Below are 19,312 nucleotides of genomic sequence, written 5' to 3'. Positions count from 1 at the left end.
TTTGCCGAGGCACGGAGTTGGGAGGCTAGAAACCCCGCGGAGTCACCAACACAGCGCAGCAAGCGAATTGAAACTATAGAAATTGCAAAATTTTGAGCACTATGTTTTCCTCATTTATTCAATGCATCTTTATGTACTCTCCGGAGTGACGCTTGCTCTCACCTTAGTTAGTGCTTGCCGAGTGCGGGAGCGGATGTTTCAGTGGGTAGTGCACGTACAGACAGACTTGCCGCACCGTGGGGGCATTGCTTAACGGATTCGTCGTCGTCGATTGTAGGGGAAACAAAGTTTCAATTTCCGAATAATGCAATTCAGACAAAGTATTTACACAATGTCATAGAAGAAAGACGGGATTAAAATTGTGTGTGCGGGTAGCAAGAGATAGCAAGCGTCGCCACCGCTTCATGTCTGGTCATTATCCGCCTGAGGCAATGTAACCTAGACTCCATGCCAAACAGACCAGCCAGCCGGAAACTCTTTCATCTTCAATATCTCACTTCGCCGGCGGCCGGACTATATTAGCGCAACGTTACCTAGGTCGTTTACTACAGAATCCTCCAAGCAGCTCTGAAAGGCGGCGCATTGAGAGGTAAGACACATCTTGAGTCGGCACAGTGCTTTCGAATTTGACGCAGCTCGTTATGTGTGACGGAAGTAGTACGTCTTGACAATAAATGAAATGCATTGGATTTGATTAAAAGAAAAAATATATATTAGCAGTATATTGAGCTCAATATTCATGTTGGTGGCGTTGTTACGCCGTCTCGGCGTCGAGGTAAAACAACTCCGCACAGTGCGGATGAACCCGACGACCTAGATCCATGGAGCTTTGGTAGATGAACATGCGATCGCTGCGTCTCATCCAACCGATCTGGCTGGATAGTTCTGGTCGCAGCACTTGCGCAGGTGCGGCTTCATCGGTGCAGCAAACATCGCTTCCAGAACAGGGCCCATAGCTAGGGTTGCACTAGGTTGGGCTGAAAACAATGAAGATGCAGGCGCTTCCATAAGTAGAGCGAAGCATCAGTACACCCCCTGAGGGAATTCGCCGCTCATGGCCACAACGGGACGCAGGATTCCTGCTGCATGCTGTTGAGCCTTGCCACGCCAGCTTCGCCTTCTCATCGCCACAAGCAGCAAACCATTATTACGAGCCCAAACGCAGTGATATGTACATAGATTGACCCTTGTATCAGGCCATCGGGACGCCTCACAGTCGTTTGAACAAGCCACAAACAAAACGCGGCTCTGAGTCCGACCCACTCATCTACCCAATCTCATCTCACCTTAGCAACTTCTCGCCCTTCTTTGCCCCTTTTAATAGCCACGTAAACGCTTCTTGTTATGCATGAACCGCAGGATAGTATGTAGAAAACGTGCCACCAGTCTGTCTAGTCGGGCCACGTACTCTTATTATGCATGTCTCAGCAAAATCTGATGCGTCTCGGTGACCCCATGGTCAACGACTCGATTAGGAAACTATCCAAAAATAAGGCTCCCGGGGGTGCCGTGCGCCCTGTGGATCCGGGGAACGCGTGTACTATCAGTTCAGAATCTAGAAAATGTATTGGAAAAGTTGTTGGCTGGTGCGAGACCAACGAGAAATAAAGCACCATACTATGTACTTTTTGTGGCGGATCTATATGGACGGAACTGCAACCCGGATGAATGCAAGCCAAGAATGAAACGGCAACCAAGTAAACGCCATGCATAATGGTCTATATGCGGACCTCCGAAGAAAAACATGCCCAGAGAGCCTGGGATGACGTAAAAACTCGAGGCTCGGGATGAGACGAGAAAAGTGGAAAGAGAAAACACCACATGTCGTTCCTGCAGCCATTGTGCAACTGCGTCTAAGACACGAAAAGACGAAAGACGGCGAAAGACGCGACGAGACCTAGGACCAGCCAGATTAAACAGCGGACCATAACATTGTACGTCTGAGCCCAGTTACGCGCCTTGGAGCGGGCAACGAAGTTCACATTGTCATTGACGTTGGGAAACGCCACCTCCTTGGGCACTGGCATGTCGAGGAATTTGCAGAGGGGCTCCCAGCCGTCAGTGACGTGGTACTCGAGAAGTTTCTCTTTGGGGACGAGGCTGCGAATCTCGGCGTAGTGGCTCTCGAAGATGGCCTTGCCACGGTTGGGAAAGTCACCCTCGAAAAAGGTGTCAAAGAACTTTTTGAGCATGGGGTAGTACTGGCCAGCGGCCCAGTCAAAGTATGAGAGCCAGCGCAGGTGAGGATCGGTGACGCGCCAGTAGACCGTCTTCATGGTCGAGGCGTGCCATGAGTGCACGTCGCGGTTGGTGAGAACAACCTTAGCCTCGGGGTAGGCCTCAATGAGCTCCTTGGCAAATGCAATGCTGGGCCAGTCGCAGACGGCCTGGCAGTGACCGAGGAGCTGATCCCACTCTGCGCGGGTAAATTTGGGGCCCTTGCCGTCGTACTTGGCTGTCAAGGCGTCCATCCACATGAGGGCATCAGTGGGATTCTCGATGGAGCAATTCATCATGTGGTACGTGTCAACGTAGCCGAGTCTCTTCATGGCGGTACGCATGGCTGTGGTTGTCAGCTGAGTGCTCTGTATCGAGCAATGGCATCAATTACGTACAAGCAGTTCCGGTACGCCCGAGTCCGAGGATGAGGACTCTCATGGGAACGATGCGCCGGCAGTTTCGACGGTTGATGTCGGTATCATTGGTGAAGATGTCGGTGGACGGCCGAGGCTTGTACTGGGCTGAGAAGGACATTGTGATTGCTGTCGACGGCGAGCTGTGCTAGGGATGATAGGGATTCGACGTCGTGGGTGGCAGAATAAGGAGAGGATGTTGGCCTTTTGTAAGAGAGTATTTGACGATTTGTAAGTTGCCTCTTTGTTAAAGGATGTTTGCGTTTTTGATAGAGGATGTTTGCCTTTTTTGTTCTATTGTTTTGGCAACCTGTAGTTTCGCGAGGCCGACGAACATGCAGAGACAAAGTATATCGTTTGGAGTCACGATTCGACTGATCTCAGTGTGGGTAAGGCAAATGGTATGATGTTTGCCTTTTTGTTCGAGGATGTTTGCCTTCTTGCTCTATTGCTTTAGCAACCTGTAGTTTTGCGAGGCCGACGAACATGTAGAGACAAACTATATCGTTTGGAGTCACAATCTGGCTGGTCTCAGTGTAGGCAAGGCAGATGGGATGATTTCCAAGACAATTTCCAAGACACAGTGTTGATCGCAAAGAGGAAGGAGAAGGGAAAAGACAGAAAGGCTCAGTAATATCAGACGAGCAAAGGCAGTGTCAAGGCACGAGTCAAACAGGGCAACGAGGAAGGGGGCCCGTGGATAATAAAGCCCTAGAGGGTGGCTGATGGTCGCGGGACTGTGGGCAGCGGCCCAGAGGACGATCCCTAAGAGCCATGACCGAAACGTTTTACTACTCTGGCCGTCGCTCTAGTACATAGGCCGCACGAGATGGCCCGGAGGCACCAGGGACCAGGAATGTAGGGGAACCGGGCGTGCAAGTGGGACGGGACGGCCATTGTACAGTGCCAAAAACTATGGAGTCGTTCGGTACTTGATGCCAGCAGTAATCCGAGAACCACAGCTGACCCACTGGGGCCATGGCGTTTTATTTGGATTTGAGCGTGGTTTTGGTGATGGTGTGTGTGGTGGATCTGAGTGAGCTTGGATCGACACGGAGCCGAGCAAGTAGTTAGTCTGTGCCAGGTGGACAAGGTGAGCGTCAGCTACTAGGGAAGTGCAAAAGAGATGGAGGCTGAATACAGACAGATTAGATCGGATCACATTGAAAGTAGTGATGTTTCGAGTGCGCATTCTTTGGCCAATGTCGTTCCTGCAGCTTTTCGCGACTTGTTTCTTTCGTTTTCGCCTCCTTGTCATATCGCAAGCGCGCATGAGACGTCACAAATACAAGGTTAGAACAGTGTGCGCCGGAGTAACCCAACGCGCCAGTGGTACACGGCGAGGCCGTTCTGTCGTGTGCGACTGGCATTGTGAGATGTGTCGCGACAGGACGAGCTGCTTCGGTCAGCCCCAAATGACTGACTCTATGTAGACACAGCGGCGCTCGAAGGATTCTCCAAGCATACGAAATTTTTTTGTGTTGCACGGCAGCAGAAACCTGCATCGAGGGCGTCGCCCGATGGCACTGGTGGGTTCGTGGAAGTGTGCGACTGGTACCTATAAGCTGGTTAGTGGCCTCACCCAATTCGGGTTGCAACAACGGACCATGTGGCCTGGAGACGACGGGGTGCAGGCGTAGCGCCGCCGGATCTGTGCAGGGAAAAGCCAAGCCCGACGACAGTTCTCAGTGGGGTGGAACTTGGCGCGGCAAGGTACATAGGTAGTTGGAGGCGGGCCTTCGCGAAGCCGAGTTGGATTGAGATGAATATGAAAGTGCAGTGGAGGATGGGTCTTGGTAAGACGAGACGTGGGTGACGAATAAGTTCCACGAGGGCGTTTGCAGCAGCTGGCACAGAAGTTGGCAGTTGCAGCCTCAGGTATCACTGTGAGCAAACGCACCAAGGTAGGTTCATACAGTGGGTGTAGCCAAAGTGAGGTTCCTGTGAGTCAATTCCAAAAGAACAATGTAATTATTGTAAGGTATATTGAAGGGCGACTCGTTATATCAAGCCATAACGAGTTACGGCGAGCAATAGCACCCTTATAGTGAGCTATAGAACTACCATAATGACCTGCTATAACAAAACACAGTACCACTTTGGTAAGCCCGCTTGTACAGCGTTTACGAGCAAGTACATCTCAGCAAACCTTAGCCTAACCACCATATCTTGCCGCTCGGAATTACCTGTACGCGCTACGTTACCTACCTACCTACGCGCGTGAGGCCTGTTTTCTGACAGGGCACTGGACACGTTTTCCACTCAACATGTTTTTTTCCCCTGTCACAACGCTGTCAGGCTGCTGCTACGTGTTAAAGATCTTTTATGTTTTTTTAGAAGCCGTGTTAGACGCCTGACAGCGTTGTGACAGGGGAAAATTAGCTGTTAAAAAAGAGACCTGTCTAGTACCCTATCCAAAAACAGGCCTCACTCGCGTATGTACCTAGGTAGGTAGTAAACGAACCCATTACCTACTACACCAAAATCCTGCCTCATGTCCATCATCACCATCACCTTGATAAACCAAAGCTGCCCAACGCCAATCCCAAGCCACTGCCGTGATGCATCATCCCGTCCGCCTCACTGCATCCTGCACCACTCCTTACCTGGTATTTCATTTCTGCACCTCAACTCACACCACTGCCCGGGTCGTCGTGCCAAGGCGCCGTTTTTACCGCAGTCCAGACTTTTATTAATATCATCCCGCAGGCACCCGTTAAAAGAAACAAATTGTTACCTAATTGCGCTCGTTCCGTGCGGGCTCCGACAGCCGGGAACGAATGTACGAAAATTTCGAAGACCTCAACCCCTCTACAAGCAACCCCTCTCCGTAGCTTTGGGAATCCTGTGGTACGGTACGGAGCTCTCCGGATACATAGACCCCTCTACCGATGACAGGGGGCCTATCAATGAGCAAATCCATCTTACATCTTCGTGGACGGATGCCTCGGTCCCGTCAATAACTGTCAGGAAGACCTACAGATACAGCAACGGCCACTGCTCTGACCATCTAGCCATACATCACCCGTTATCTGTCATCTCTTTTCGCATGCTACTGGCCGTGCGCCTCCGTCGCCCGCCCGACCTTTCGTCTATTCGTATTAGATCGACAAGTAACTAGAAGACGGGAACGTGGCTCTTGCGCGGTCCCACCAAGATGCACTGCACTGCGACACTACTCCCCTTCACTGTTGGGGAGACCCAAAACTCTAATTTGACTCGCGTGGCTAGCTGGTCGATGACCTGCACATTCCCTGTTTGACCTGCACATTCCCTGTTTGACCTGCACACACTAATGATACCAAGTCTTTGCTATGGACTGGAGATTTTCTGCCTGTCTCCAGTTGGTTGACCCATGAGTATAGCCTTAACCGGTCAATCGAAACTTTTTTTCTTTTCTTTTCGATTTTCGGCACCGAAATCCTGAACCCCGCTGCAACCATGCAACAGAATGGGACCTGGGTACTGTGCTATCTGGAAACCCCCCACGCAACCTCCTGGCGGGCTAGAGATACTGTCCATTCAAGGTTTCAATAAAGGTGCCCCTTTGGCCCGGAAGCGAGCGGTATCTTTCAATGAAGCGGGCAGCCTCTGCATTCCTTTTTTGGAATAGGGTCTAGCAGTCTCACCGCGCCTTGCTAGTAGTATTACATCAGCGCGGCCCGGTGAGCATATCTAGCCCTACCACAACGCCGTTGCGTCGAGGTGCTTACACGCAGGGAACCAGGCCCTGGCTATTCGCACCCGCCCTGGGGAGTAATACTCGCGCCATTCCGTCTAACGGTTTAAGAGGTCTGGCATCCTTGTTCCTCGCCATGTTTTTTGCCGCTTGATCCGACTCGCATCGACTTGCTGCACCAACGATGACAGGGAGCCACCACTATACGACGACGAGCCACTGCGATTCAAAATTGTGGCGGTCTTTCTACCACCAGCCTTTCAAGGACTTCTGACCCCCCCGGCCCAAAAAAATTGCCTGCAAGAGTTTTAGGTTGACGCGGAGAAAAGTCATTAGGCCCGTCGGCAATAGACTTACAGCAGGTCGACGTTACATCACAGGGAGACTACCCCAGACGTATGCAACAAGAGGCGAGAGATCAGACAATGTGAGACTCTTTTGAGAAGCAGCTGCAGATCCACACACAGCCTGCAAAGCAATGCAAAGCACATACTATGGGCTAGCCCTCACAGGTGCAAGACCACGGGCAAGGCCGCGGGCACGCGGCGGAAACAAAATCGCACACACCTCGCAGACGATCAGGTCCAGTGAAAAGTAATACAGGATGCACTTGCGCAAGCTAAAGATGCGGGAACTTTTACCGTGAACCGAAGGAACAACACATCATCAACACCACCGTCGCACACGTACATACTCGAAAAGGACGCACAGTGATGCGTATCGGCGATTATCGTTGCGCGATTACTTGTACAACAAATGCTTCCGCTAATTCTTTGCTACTGCCACGAAAACATGCTGCGGCTGCACTCGGTTACAGATTCAGCTCAGCGCCGTTGACGGCATAACTTGACGAGTTTTTTGCGTAAGATATTTTAAGATGTTCATGCAAAACTAGCCGCACCTTGTCATCGGGTGCGAAGTTATTCGGTGTTAGTGACAGGCGGACGTGGAAGCCACACCCCCACTTGGAAGAATCCCTGAGATACAAACTTTGAGCAGAATTGAACGTGTTTGGGCATGCGATTCTCTCCCACATCGACCCGGCAATTCGTGGACGCTTCGAGTCATGCGACGAGGAGATGCCCATAACTATCATCGGACACATGCTCGCCGCATTACTGCGACCCCACATCGTACTAGTGGACTCGAGCCGGGCTTCATCTGCCCGACGCAAGGCTCCCGATTGATCAGGGTCTTGTAATCGGAGAGAGAAAAAGCAGCGATTTGAAGATTGACAGCGAGCAAGGCAAGTTCGCCAATGATGACGCCAGTGTCAGCGACAGTGCTGACCGAAGACTGGCTTTACTATAACTAGACGACGGAGCCAGTTGGTAGGAGATGCTAACTTGGGTTATTCGGGCGCGCCACTCACTCTTTGGTTCATGCAGATGTAGTAATACTCTCGGCAGAACCAACGCGAAAGAAGCCACCGAATGGGCCATACGCCACGTTTGGCGGAAAAGATTGCAGAACCAAGCAAGCCCAGCCCTGTCTCGAACGTCTCGAACAGCTGGAGTGTTACAAACAAGTTATTGACCGACAATGGGCAAGGATACAGACACCTGCCAAGCAGAGTCAAACGGCCGGGTCTGATCAGCACATTGCGCGTGAAACCCGTGTCTGGTGTCCGATTTCCTTGTGCACTGATTGTGACGTGACGACACGGCCCAGTTCGGAATTACCGCCGTGATTGCATCTGTGGTTGTTGACGGTTTGGCCGCTCGAGTACACACCCGAATCGTGCAACACACAGAACGGACCAGCCGTATAACGGATCGGCAGGCAGAGCGCCTTCGGGCGGTTGATCTGCACTGGCATGACAGCATGCCATTGTTGTTACCTGCCCATGTGGACATGCTGGCCCTCGCGTCCCGCCAGCAGTTACTGGCACAGTCGCCCTGTCCGTGACATGTTTCCAGGTGTACAGTACGAGCGGACACTATGGGGGGGGGCCGCTACATGAGCAAATGTTTTTTTCTTGAGCGAATTTGCGGCGCGAGCCACACCGGAGTTCGCCAACGTTCCGGCCGCCATATCGAGGTCGCCAACGCGGCGCAGCAACTCGCACTACGAATTGATACAGCGCAGCCCGCAGCCCTTGATTACAAGCAAACGAGCAAGCTGAACAAGGGCCGTGCAATCTGGCGCTTTCCCTTTCTGGTCCTTTCTCTTTGCGGTCCATCGTTTCCTGATATTTTGTCCGTTTTCGAGGTAACCCTGTTGTAAGCAATAGTCTGGTGCAAGTTCTCTTTGTGGAAGCTCGAATCTATCCGTACATGTCGCATGACGACGTACGCGCGACATCTTGAACCTTTGCGGCCATGACTCTTATTCTTTGCGATTTTCCTCGCATCTCCGGCCTGCGTCATATGTACGCCACTCATTTGCGAGGACCGCTGCGAAGGCCGTGCCTCCTTCCCTTGAATCAATTTGGCTCCTGGGCGCCGCACCATTCGGCAACCCAGCATCTTGGAACGCTGAATTGTAACTAGTTAACTACCTAGGTAGTTATGGGGGGGACGCAACCTGGAGCTTGGCTCGGTATACCAGTGTGGGTGACCCCTGCCCGGCATGGGCACGACAAATCTTGTCATGTTTGTAGTCAGTTAGTTACCGGTCCACTCACTCACTGCATCCGTGCACGTCTACGAATATGGCCTGGCGTCTGGCCTTCCAGAAGCGGCCGCTCAGGGGCTTGGAAACTCTGCTGACGGGGAGGAGACCCCACAAAGGCAGTGAGGTTCTTACCAAGTCCTCCTAGTTATTTGTCCTAACTATTTCCAGCCCGAGGTTCTCAGCTGGATAACTCTCCCGTCAGTAAGGAAAAGGCAGAGCATGGCTCTGAATTACGTCGCTGTCACTGAGTCTAGGGCTGGAGAGTGACGTCTTGCCGTTGCATCACTACGATCCGAAACCCACACCGACTGGCACTTGCGGATAATTGTTCCCGAAACCCCATCGGATCCGATTCCTTCGTTTCTTCTCCCTCTTCAATCTCCCATCCAGTGCATGATTCGAACTGATCGCCCTGATCCACGCCTGGTCTGGCGCGGCGCAGCGCCACACTAACAACTGGAGCCCAGTACCGCCGGAGCTCTCGAATCAACCGGGCAGCCTTGACAAATTCCGTAACGTCTCGACATCATGTCTCGAGGCATGGCGGGAAACAATGTCGAAAAGCAGCCGCCGCCGCCGCCGCAGTCAAAGCCAGGTCCAGTGTCGTGGCTTTCGCTGCCGCGCAAGGACCAGCTCCTCATCCTGTTCCTCTGCCGCCTCGTCGACTTTTTGCAAGTCGCCTCGATGCAGGCCTACGTATTTTATCAGCTCAAGCACATGGACGACTCGCTGTCCGATGCGAGCATCGCCAAGCAGGCCGGCCTGCTGCAAGCGTGCTTCACGGGCACGCAGGTCATGACGGCGATGCTCTGGGGCAAGGCGGCGGATGCGCCCTGGTGCGGCCGCAAATCGGTCGTGGCCATCGGCTTAGCGGGCACGGCGGTTAGCTGTCTGGGGTACGGATTCTCGACGACCTTCTTTTGGGCCGCGTTCTGGAGAGCCTTTGGCGGCGCCGTCAATGGCACCGTTGGGGTCATGTAAGATTTTTGGCTGCCCCTGCTGCTTGGTTGCTGCTGCGTGGTGTGCTAACCAAGATGTCGCAGTCGCACCATGCTTTCCGAAATCATCAAGGAAAAGAAATACCAATCACGAGCCTTTCTCATTCTCCCCATGAGCTTCAACGTTGCTGGGATACTAGGTCCATGTAAGTGCGCGACAAAAGCAATTCCCCATCTCCTGCGTCTAACAGATACTAGTCTTCGGTGGCATGCTCGCCTCGGCGGGCACAACATTGCCGGGCGTGTTTGGAACTGGGGCGCTGCTGGGATTCCGTTGGGTTCAGAAATACCCGTTTGCGCTGCCGAGCCTCATGAATGTGCTTGCGCTCTCGCTCGTCACTCTCACCGTCATGCTTTTTCTGGAAGAGGTGAGGCTTCATCTTCGAATCCGGTTCTTCTGCCACACTAACACGCACTAGACGTCACCTTCTCGGCGACATCTCCACGATCCGAGCCTTGCGGTTGGCCAGCGCATCGCACAGAGGCTCTTCGGCAACAAACCGAGTACTAGCTACTCGCGCCTCACGGCCACCGAATCGTGCGCGCTCGACGACATGTCTGACCAGCAGGCTGATGCACCGCAGCCGGCACCGCGCCGTCCTCCCACGATACGTCGCCTCCCATTTTCCCGCCTCTGGACCTCCAACGTCATCTTCACGCTCATCACCACGGCTTTTTACGACTTTCACCTCGGCGCCTTTGGCAACATCTGGTCACTGTTCCTCTCCACGCCGCGCTACATTGACTCCGCCGCGGCCTCGTCCGCGAAGCGCAGTCTCCCGCTGCTCTTCACCGGCGGCCTGGGCATGCCCGCCGCGACCGTCGGCATCGCCACGTCGTTTCTCGGCATCATCGGCATGGGCCTGCAGCTGACGATGTACCCTTCCGTGCACGCGCGTCTCGGCACCATGCGCTCCTTTCGCTGGTTTCTCCTCCTCTTCCCCGTGTGCTACTTTATGGTGCCTTATCTCTCCATCCTGCCGTCGACGAGCGACGGCAGGTCCGACGCCGCGGCGTCCGGCCCCTTGGTCTGGCTGGGCATCCTGTGGGTGCTACTCCTCGCCGTGGCGGCGCGTACGTTTACCCTGCCCACCAGCATCATCCTGCTCAACAACTGCAGCCCCCACCCGAGCGTCCTCGGCACCATTCACGGCCTCGGCCAGAGCGTGTCGGCGGGCTTCCGCACCGTCGGGCCCGTCGTCGGCGGCTGGTGGTACGGCTACGGGTTGGATATCGGCATGGTCGCCTGGGGCTGGTGGAGCGTGGCTCTCGTCTCGGCCGTGGGGTGCCTCACGGCGCTGGGCATGTACGAGGGAAGCGGCCACGAGGTGCGTCTTGAGGGGGAAGACGAGGAGGAATAGATGCAACACTTGCACATGTGGAACATGGACTGTACATAACGACGCCTACGCTTACGAATATACTGGTGGAAATGGAAACTGTTATTGAGCCAAAGCAAGTGTATCGTATCCGTGAAATGTCAACCGCCAAATTTACCCGAACGCCCCTTTATCCGACTCGATGCCCCATTTACTGCAAAATGCTGTTGGATTTCCTGCGCAACGACTTGTCCTCCTCACGCGTATAGATCATGGTCTACCTCGGCGCTCTTTGTGGCGCACGGGTTCGTCACGCGGATGCCGCTCTCCAGCCTGTCAAGCGTCATGACGTAGTTCTTATGGTCGCACCACGTGCGCACCATTTTGACCGCATTCTTGATCTCGCGACCGTTGAGCTGCCAGAGGCTAATCTCGTCAATATCCGTCTCACTCAGCGTCGGCACCACCGCGTTGCCGTCGACGGTCTCCAGCTCTTCTTCCGAGGCAATCTCCTTACCCTTGCCCGCCGCCGCCGCGGGGGGCGCGGCGAGGCTCTGGGGTGCGAGGCGGGAGAGAAAGTTGCGCCAGACCTGTTTGCGGGCGTCGCGGGGGAGGGAGGCAAAGAGCAGGTGGAGGCTGACGCGGCTGCGAAAGGCCGGGTCAATGGTCTGGTAGAGGTTGGTGGTGAGGAAGAGGATGCCGCGAAAGTACTCGAGCTCGCGAAGGAAGATGCTGACGAGCTCGTTGCGGTGAATGTTGTTGGGGTCGCGCTCGGCCATGAAGACGTCGGCCTCGTCGAGGAGCACGACGGCATTCCACTCGGCGGCCATGGTGAGGCAGCGCTTGAGACGGGTGCCGAGCTCGCCGGCGTGCGTGCCTAGGTCCTCGGCCTGCAGGTAGACGAGCGGCCGGTGCGTGCGGTCGGCGACGGCCTCGGCCATGAGCGTCTTGCCGGTGCCGGGCGGGCCCGAGAGCAGGATCACGAGACCCTGGCCCTTGCCGGCGATGACGTCGTCAATAGGCGCGAGGGTGCGCTTCGGCGTGCTGCTGCTATCGGACGGGTCTTCGTTGGCGGTGGAGCTCGAGTCGCTCGCAGGGAGCGCGGGTTTTGTCGCGGTGGTGGTGGTGCTATTGGTGGTAGTCGGCGTGGCGATGGTGTTGTTGGTGAAGCTGTGGTACTGGACAAAGGACAGGATGAGGTCCTTTTGCTGCTCGTCGTACACGAGATGCGAGTAGGCCGTGTCATTCCAGATGAGCGGCTCAATGTCCTCAATGTAAAACTCGACCCAGAGCTTCGTCTTGAGGGCGTAGCCACCGACGAGGCCGTACAGAAATGGCAGGTCGTCCTTGCGGCGTAGCATCATTTCCTTGTTGCGCAAGCACTGCGCTTCAGTAATGTGCTTTCGGAGCGTGCGCTTCTCGGGCCGGTTCGCGTCGTCATCGTCGCTGTCGTACGAATTGTCGGAGTCCGTGTCGGAAAACGGGTTGATGGATTCGGCGTCGGAGTCATTGTCGGATTCGTCGTCCCATGCGCCGATGCCCCAGTCATCCTGGTCGTCCTCGTCCTCGTTGCGGCGCTTGGACGACTTGCGCTTTGCGCTGTTGCGGTGCAGGTCGTCGTCCTGGTACTTTTGGTAGCCCGAGACGTCAATGAGGATGCGGCCCTCGACGTTGTGCTTGCTGACCGTCTTGCTGTCCTGCCAGTAGAGCGCGACGTTGTTGTAGCAGCGGTACTGGAGGCCCTGCAGGTCGAGCATCATCTTGCCGCGGTTCTGGAGGCGGTCGTACACGCTGGCAATGTCGGCGTGGTGCTCGATGGGGTAGTGGCGCAGCTGCTTGATGGGCTTGTTGCCGGAGAAGCTGCCGAGGCGCAGCATCTTGCTGGCCCAGACAAAGGAATCGCCGTTGAAGCGGAGGACCTTGACGCTGATTTGCAGAAACGAGTCGCCGCAGGAGGTGGTGACGTAGTCGGCCTTGATGACTTTGCAGAGGAATTCAGACTCGAGATCGGTGCTGTAGAGGGTGGTGCCGCGGGAGAAGAGAGTCCAGGCGGTGGCAAAGGAAATGAGACTCGATCCGCCGAGGTTGTCCAGCTTCGTGTGCATTTCCTTGAGAACGGAATCCATGGCGTCGACAAACAGCTTGAGGTACGGGGCCAAGATGTCGTCTTTGGCCAGTCCATTGTAGAGCTGCTTGATCTCGTCCTGGCAGAAGAAGAGTACGTGAAAGGGGGCGGTGAACGTCGCCGTCTCGGTTTCGCTAACGTGGTGGTCTTGCTTCTTGAGAATGGGCACGAGCGCGGCGACGACGGCCAGGTTCTGCACCTGGATGCTGTGGTACTTGAGCGGCAGGCGCCCCGAGATGCACTGCTTCTCGTGGTCCTTGACCTTGAAGACCTTGATGGCGACGCGGCCGTGCTCGCGGGCGGTGGCCTTTGATATTTGCTTGGGCGGATAGTCTACCCAGTTGTAGTTCCACGTGGACGAGTCCGGGCCCTCGTACATGACCTTGCTGACGGGATCACCGCCGGCCTCCTCCTCGTCCGACGAGTCGTTATCGTTGTCCTTGTTGCCGCTGCCAAACAGCTTGCAGCGCCACTTCCAGATGAACTCGGACACAGCGCCGTCCTTGGTAAAGGCACATTTAAATTTTGAGAAGCGACCCGCGCCGGTGCCAGAGTCGCTGGACGCGGCACTAGGGGCCCTCCGGCGAGCAGTTTGCTTGGTGCGGGCCATGGTCGTGAGCTGGTTGTGAATGTGAATACAACCCGGGTTCGAATTCGCGAAATAGGCAGCCAGCGGTGGAAAAAAACAAACTGAAGAGGAACCAAGAGGGTGGGTGACTGCAAGAGGTCGGTGTGCGGGGAGAGCGGCGAGATATGTAGATGCTGGTTGTGTTCAGCTTTTCAGGCAGCACAAACGCCAGCCACCGCCTCCATTTGTGCTGCCCGTTTGCGAACTGCAGAACTTGCGGCGGGTGTCTGCCTGGATGTGATACATGTTTTTTTACGACGCTGCCGTCGCAGTCACGCCGGGTTGACCCATGCAAGCCTCGCTCGCACCACAGCCCAGCGCCCGCCTGCAGGCAGATCGACCGCAGTGACTCAGCTGAAGCTGCCTTGGCTGCCTAGATCCGGTGGAGCCATTTTGCTCCGGTCACTTACCATCAAGGCGGCGAAGAACACGGTCAGAGTATAGTGTGGATGCCGATTTGCTAGGGGTAGTTGGTGTTTGATGGTACATAGATGGTAGGTGGGAGATGGTAGTTGGGAGATGGTAACTATATGATGTTTCACGGCGGTTGGCACGGCCCGTCACAGATCCGACCTGACTAAGCCCCGTGTTCTCTGTGTAACTGTGCTTCATTCTTGCTCATTGTTTGGCTGACTTGATCTTCCCTTTGTTTCTTTTTTTTTTGCTTTTGCCTTGAGCTTTTTTCTTCATTTTTCAGTTCCAAATGATACCTTTGGCAGTCACAATGAAGGAACAGACTCAAGCACAGTGCCGCACCAACGTCCACCGTGATTTGTCACGATTCGCGATTACTTGCGAAATTAGCCGCAGACAATCCCACATTTTACTATTATTCGCAGAAATTCTTCTTCTGTGTCTTCTCTTTATGCCACCTCACGGTGTAGTGTGACTGGACTCCGGCCTAGCCTCGCTGTCAGCCCGATCATACCGGCTCACTACTACCCGACTTCGCTCTAACATACTACCATGAGTCACTGATTAACTTGAAGGATTGTTATAGGAAAGAAGAACACCACAAACTGAGACACCAACAACAAAAGAAAACTGCCTTACAGAAAAGCCTTGCACATACAAGCCATCACCATCCCGCGCCATGGCTGACCCTACCCCACCAAAGTCAAAGCCTGTCCTGGCCGACCGCTACAAAGTCCCATCCGAGCAACTCACCGACGGCGCGGTAACACTGCGCCGATGGCACCTGCGAGACGCAAAAGCTCTTCTCGCGGCCGCGGTCCCATCCCTACCCGAGCTGAAGATCTGGATGCCCTGGGCCGCCAACGGCTACACGCTCGCGGACGCCGAGTCGTTTCTCAGCATCAGCACCGCGGACTGGGACCGGGGAGCGGGCTACAACTACGCCGTGCTTGTCGACGCGCAAGTCGTCGGCTCCGTCGGTCTCATGAACCCGGCTCAGGGCCCCGACGGAATGGGCATCGGGTACTGGCTCGCCACGTCCGTAACCGGCCGTGGCCTGGCTTCCAAGGCTGCCGCGCTGCTGACCCAGACGGTGTTTGACTGCGGCGCGGAGCTCGTGCAGATTTGGCACGCGGTGACCAATGCAAAGAGCCGGGCGGTTCCTGAGAGGCTGGGATATCGGTATTTGGGCGAGCACGAGGATCTGCAGATTTCGGAGCGTGGAGTAATGGGCCTCTGGCAAAAGGACGCGCCGACGCAATCGTAACAACTGTTAGCCAAACATTGTCCAGTTGGCTGACGTTGAAAATAGGGGCCGAAGCAGATGAGAACTGAATGTATCGAAACAGTCATAATCTGGAAAAAGTCTCTTCTGTCATATCTTTAGGTATCATCATATTTACACACCCATGTCCCTTCAAGCCAAGAACCCGCCCCCCAACGACCGGAGTCACCAAACCATCTCCTCTTGCAAGTCGTCCCACTCCGAGCCCGGCCCGTTTGGCCGGCGACTAAAATAGACCGTCGCGCGGCCCTGCGCCGGCTCCGTACATATATCCACCGAGTGCACGCGCATATGCTCAGGCACATCCAGCAGCTCACCGTCCTGAAGCCGGTGCAGGTCAAACACCAAGCCTTCCTCCTCCATCTGCATCACGCGCTCGCCGATGCGCGCATTCACCACACCCTCCCACGCGCCCTCAAACTCGGGGCCCGTGTACAGCGCATGCACCGCGCGCCGCCGCGTCACAGGACACCGGCACTTGGTCGCCGTCAGGTACAGCGGGTGGATGACGGCCATGTCGAGCTGGAAGCCGCCGCCGCCGCCGCTGCCGGCCGCGTAGTTTGGAATCAGCTGCTGCTGGCGCGCGCGGATGTCGGCGGCGAGGTCGACCATGGCGACAAAGTCGGCCGCGTGCGCGTCGTAGACGGTCTCCTCGGGCGACAGACAACCGCTCATGATGACGACCGAGGTCAGGTGCTTGATGCGCAGCAGGCTGGTCTGCTCGGGCAGCATCTTGTCGAGCTTGCTGCCGGGGGTGAGGTATTGCGCGTGGAAGCCGTCGAGGCTCTTCCGGATGCTCTGCGCCTGGGCCGCGACAGCGTCGGGCACCGGGCCGAGCTCCTCGTAGCGGTAGTCGGCGGCCACGGTGCGGATAAAGGTCCACACGCGGTTTGTGAGGCCGGCCAGTGCGTGGTCGGCCTCTTGGTATACAGAATCAAAGACGAAGATGCGGGAAGCCACCCGCGACGGATCTAATGCCGGTGGTCGTATCCCTAGGAATATCGCGGCCTGGAGGTCTAGCCTCGCAAATGCCGTTGTTATGGCTTCGTCGACTTTGCAGGGATATTAAATTAGTTTTTGTTCGGCTGACCAATAAAGACAGTAAAAACCTACCAGTATGCAAATTTGAACTAACCACTTGCAGACCGTGCTCGAGGTGTGTGAGAGCGGTGGCCGGTTCCTTTATTCGCAGCTCAAAGCATATACACAGCAGCGTGCAGAGCAGCGCCGTGTTGATGGAGCGTTTATCGTTGTGGCGAAAGACGTGGCGCATCGCCTCGAGCGCCTTGCCATAATGCCGCAGCGCAAACTCGTTTTCGCGCGAGGCGTGATGCGACAGCGGCGACTGTGCGCCTGACACGGCGACACCCTGACCGCCGCTGTCGCTCCCGCCGTCCCCGGGTAGGAGGCTGCCGGCGGCGGAGGTGCTCAGGGCGGTAAAGGCGACGACGGCGTGGCACAGGGCCACCTCCTCGTGGACGGCCTGGAGGATGAGGCGCTTCCACGAGGGCGTGCCGACGTGGCCGACGATGCTGTAGACGAGCTCATGGCGGAAGAGGTCGAGGTGGGCAATCTCCTGAGGCGTCAGCCAGCCGGTCTGGGTCGGCCGAAAGTGCGTCAGCGTCAGCGGCGCGGTAAAGGTCAGGCCGCCGTCCTTGTTGACGGGCTCGGCGACGCCGTCGCAGCGCCGGCCGGACTTGGTGCAGTTGTTGCAGACGGGCGACGTCTCGTCGCAGCGAATCTTGCGGACTCTGTTGCCGTGGAAAGGTAGTGTTAGTGGGTTTTGTTGGCTGCTGTCGGCGGCTGCTCCGACTGGCAGGGAATTTCTTGTTCTTGTTCGTCTTTGATAACCAGCCAAAGGGAAGTTACACTGACTTGCACGTCTTGCACCCCAGCTTTGTTTTTGAATACCGCTTCTTGGTCACAGCCGCGGCGGCGTTGGGGCCGGCAGCGACGGTGACTTGCTGCTTTGGGGATTTGGGCTTTCCGCGGCTTCCACGCCTCGACCCGTCGGTGGCCGGCTTGCTGCTCATAGCCTGCCGCATTCACTATCCAAGTTGGTGGGTTGTTGTTGTTGGCGCTGCTGCTGCTGCTGCTGTTGTTGTCTAATAGGCACGAGTCGCACTGCATTCAAGCGCAGACAAGAGACAGCAGTTTGAAACACAGTAGATTTGATATATTGATGAGAGAAACCAAGCAAAAAGAGGGCGAACAAGCGCCACTTTAAGGAACAACCGAAAGCCCACTTTGCCTGCGTGAGGCTGAAAGTGCTGAACCTGGCGATTTAATGGGGTGGTATTTCATCAGTGTCGCTCGACGGGTGCGCCTTGGCCGCGGCCCCCCCAGGTTCCTTGGAGTTTTTCCTATTGTCCGCCTTCTCTACATCTTTTTGTACCAGCACGTCGCATTAGAGAGGGGGAAACGAAGATGCCGGCCGGCAACCCAGACAGAGTCGTATCGGTGCCCACCTCATGGCTTAATCAACTGGACGGCCGTTGCTGCCGAAGACTGTGCAAGGCGGGGAACGAGCCTAACGACAAACTAGTGACGGGGTTCGCAAGCCCATTTGAAGAATAGTTAGTGACAAAAACAAGCTTGAACTTGGGGTCCCCCTCTCAAGATGTTGCCAAGATTGGTCCCCTACGTCCCCTATTCGTCTTGCCTACGTACGCGGCGTCCAAGGCCCCCCCTACGGCAGCCTATAGGTGAGTTATCGCTAAATCCCAATTCACACCTAGTATACAGTTAGATATGAAATAATATATATATAAGTAGGCTATTATATTTTTTAGATATATATTATCCTTATAATAAATATAGGTTATTCTTATATCTAAATATAGCTACCTTACTTAGTATATTTTAATTTTACTTTATATAATATATTATATAAACCTTTCCTCTTTCTTTTTAGCTATTAATTTTATTAGTCCCCCCCTCTTTTTATTATATATATATATATATATACCTTTATATATAGTTAAATATATATACCTTACTATATATATATACTAATCTAAGTTTTTATAGTTAAATTAGTTTTATATATTTTTATATATTTTTATATTATCTTTATATTAATTTATATTATTAATAATAACCTTTATATACCTTTATATACTTTTATACTATATTAAGTAAAGTTATTACTATTTTAAAGAAGATTAATAATATTACTATACCTATATATATAGCTATAGTAGTTAGTAATAATATATATATAAAGGTAACTATATATACTATTATATAATATAAAAGTACTATTTTAAAGAAAGTATTATTTATAATATATACTATAACTTTAAAACTTAAAGTATATATTATTCTATACTATTTTATATATATAATACTTATAATATTAATTATATAAAATATAGCTTAAATATATACTTATATTAAGAATAGTATTTAATTAAGTATATAAACTTATAATCCTTAAAACCTTAATTAAGTACCTATAAGTTTATAAAGTAGTATTTAAATAACTTTATAGAATAGTTTAAAAAGGTATAGCTAGTTATAAATAGTATTATAATAACTATAACTATTTTATAAAGTATATACTACTTAAATAGCTTTCTAAAGGCTATACTAATTACTATTATAGCTAATATA

General features: G+C 53.7%; 6 protein-coding genes across 6 annotated transcripts; 3 read left to right on the top strand and 3 right to left on the bottom strand.

The window, feature by feature from the left end:
- Positions 1 to 1,853: 1,853 nt before the first annotated feature.
- On the bottom strand, positions 1,854 to 2,754 carry CCM_00677 (uncharacterized protein; the record flags this gene model as incomplete). The annotated part of the gene is made up of 2 exons (XM_006665836.1): positions 1,854 to 2,563; positions 2,616 to 2,754. The coding sequence occupies 2 exons, from the start codon at positions 2,752 to 2,754 to the stop codon at positions 1,854 to 1,856; spliced, it is 849 nt and encodes a 282-aa protein (XP_006665899.1).
- Positions 2,755 to 4,009: 1,255 nt separating this feature from the next.
- CCM_00676 (uncharacterized protein) lies at positions 4,010 to 4,358 on the top strand (the record flags this gene model as incomplete). Its single annotated transcript, XM_006665835.1, has 2 exons — positions 4,010 to 4,037; positions 4,129 to 4,358. The coding sequence occupies 2 exons, from the start codon at positions 4,010 to 4,012 to the stop codon at positions 4,356 to 4,358; spliced, it is 258 nt and encodes an 85-aa protein (XP_006665898.1).
- A 5,098-nt stretch (positions 4,359 to 9,456) lies between these two features.
- Positions 9,457 to 11,287, top strand: CCM_00675 (MFS transporter; the record flags this gene model as incomplete). Its single annotated transcript, XM_006665834.1, has 4 exons — positions 9,457 to 9,905; positions 9,972 to 10,072; positions 10,125 to 10,294; positions 10,346 to 11,287. The coding sequence occupies 4 exons, from the start codon at positions 9,457 to 9,459 to the stop codon at positions 11,285 to 11,287; spliced, it is 1,662 nt and encodes a 553-aa protein (XP_006665897.1).
- Positions 11,288 to 11,502: 215 nt separating this feature from the next.
- Positions 11,503 to 13,980, bottom strand: CCM_00674 (AAA family ATPase, putative; the record flags this gene model as incomplete). The annotated part of the gene is made up of 1 exon (XM_006665833.1): positions 11,503 to 13,980. The coding sequence occupies one exon, from the start codon at positions 13,978 to 13,980 to the stop codon at positions 11,503 to 11,505; it is 2,478 nt and encodes an 825-aa protein (XP_006665896.1).
- A 1,111-nt stretch (positions 13,981 to 15,091) lies between these two features.
- Positions 15,092 to 15,679, top strand: CCM_00673 (acetyltransferase; the record flags this gene model as incomplete). Its single annotated transcript, XM_006665832.1, has 1 exon — positions 15,092 to 15,679. The coding sequence occupies one exon, from the start codon at positions 15,092 to 15,094 to the stop codon at positions 15,677 to 15,679; it is 588 nt and encodes a 195-aa protein (XP_006665895.1).
- A 183-nt stretch (positions 15,680 to 15,862) lies between these two features.
- On the bottom strand, positions 15,863 to 17,730 carry CCM_00672 (C6 finger domain protein, putative; the record flags this gene model as incomplete). The annotated part of the gene is made up of 3 exons (XM_006665831.1): positions 15,863 to 16,749; positions 16,811 to 17,448; positions 17,573 to 17,730. 3 exons carry the CDS (start codon positions 17,728 to 17,730, stop codon positions 15,863 to 15,865), a joined length of 1,683 nt encoding a protein of 560 aa, XP_006665894.1.
- Between the last annotated feature and the right edge of the window lie 1,582 nt (positions 17,731 to 19,312).

Source organism: Cordyceps militaris (assembly GCF_000225605.1).
Source record: "Cordyceps militaris CM01 unplaced genomic scaffold CCM_S00001, whole genome shotgun sequence".
NCBI classification, from domain to species: domain Eukaryota; kingdom Fungi; phylum Ascomycota; class Sordariomycetes; order Hypocreales; family Cordycipitaceae; genus Cordyceps; species Cordyceps militaris.
The sequence above is the reverse complement of the archived record's forward strand: the minus strand, read 5'-3'. Positions and strand labels throughout refer to the sequence as shown.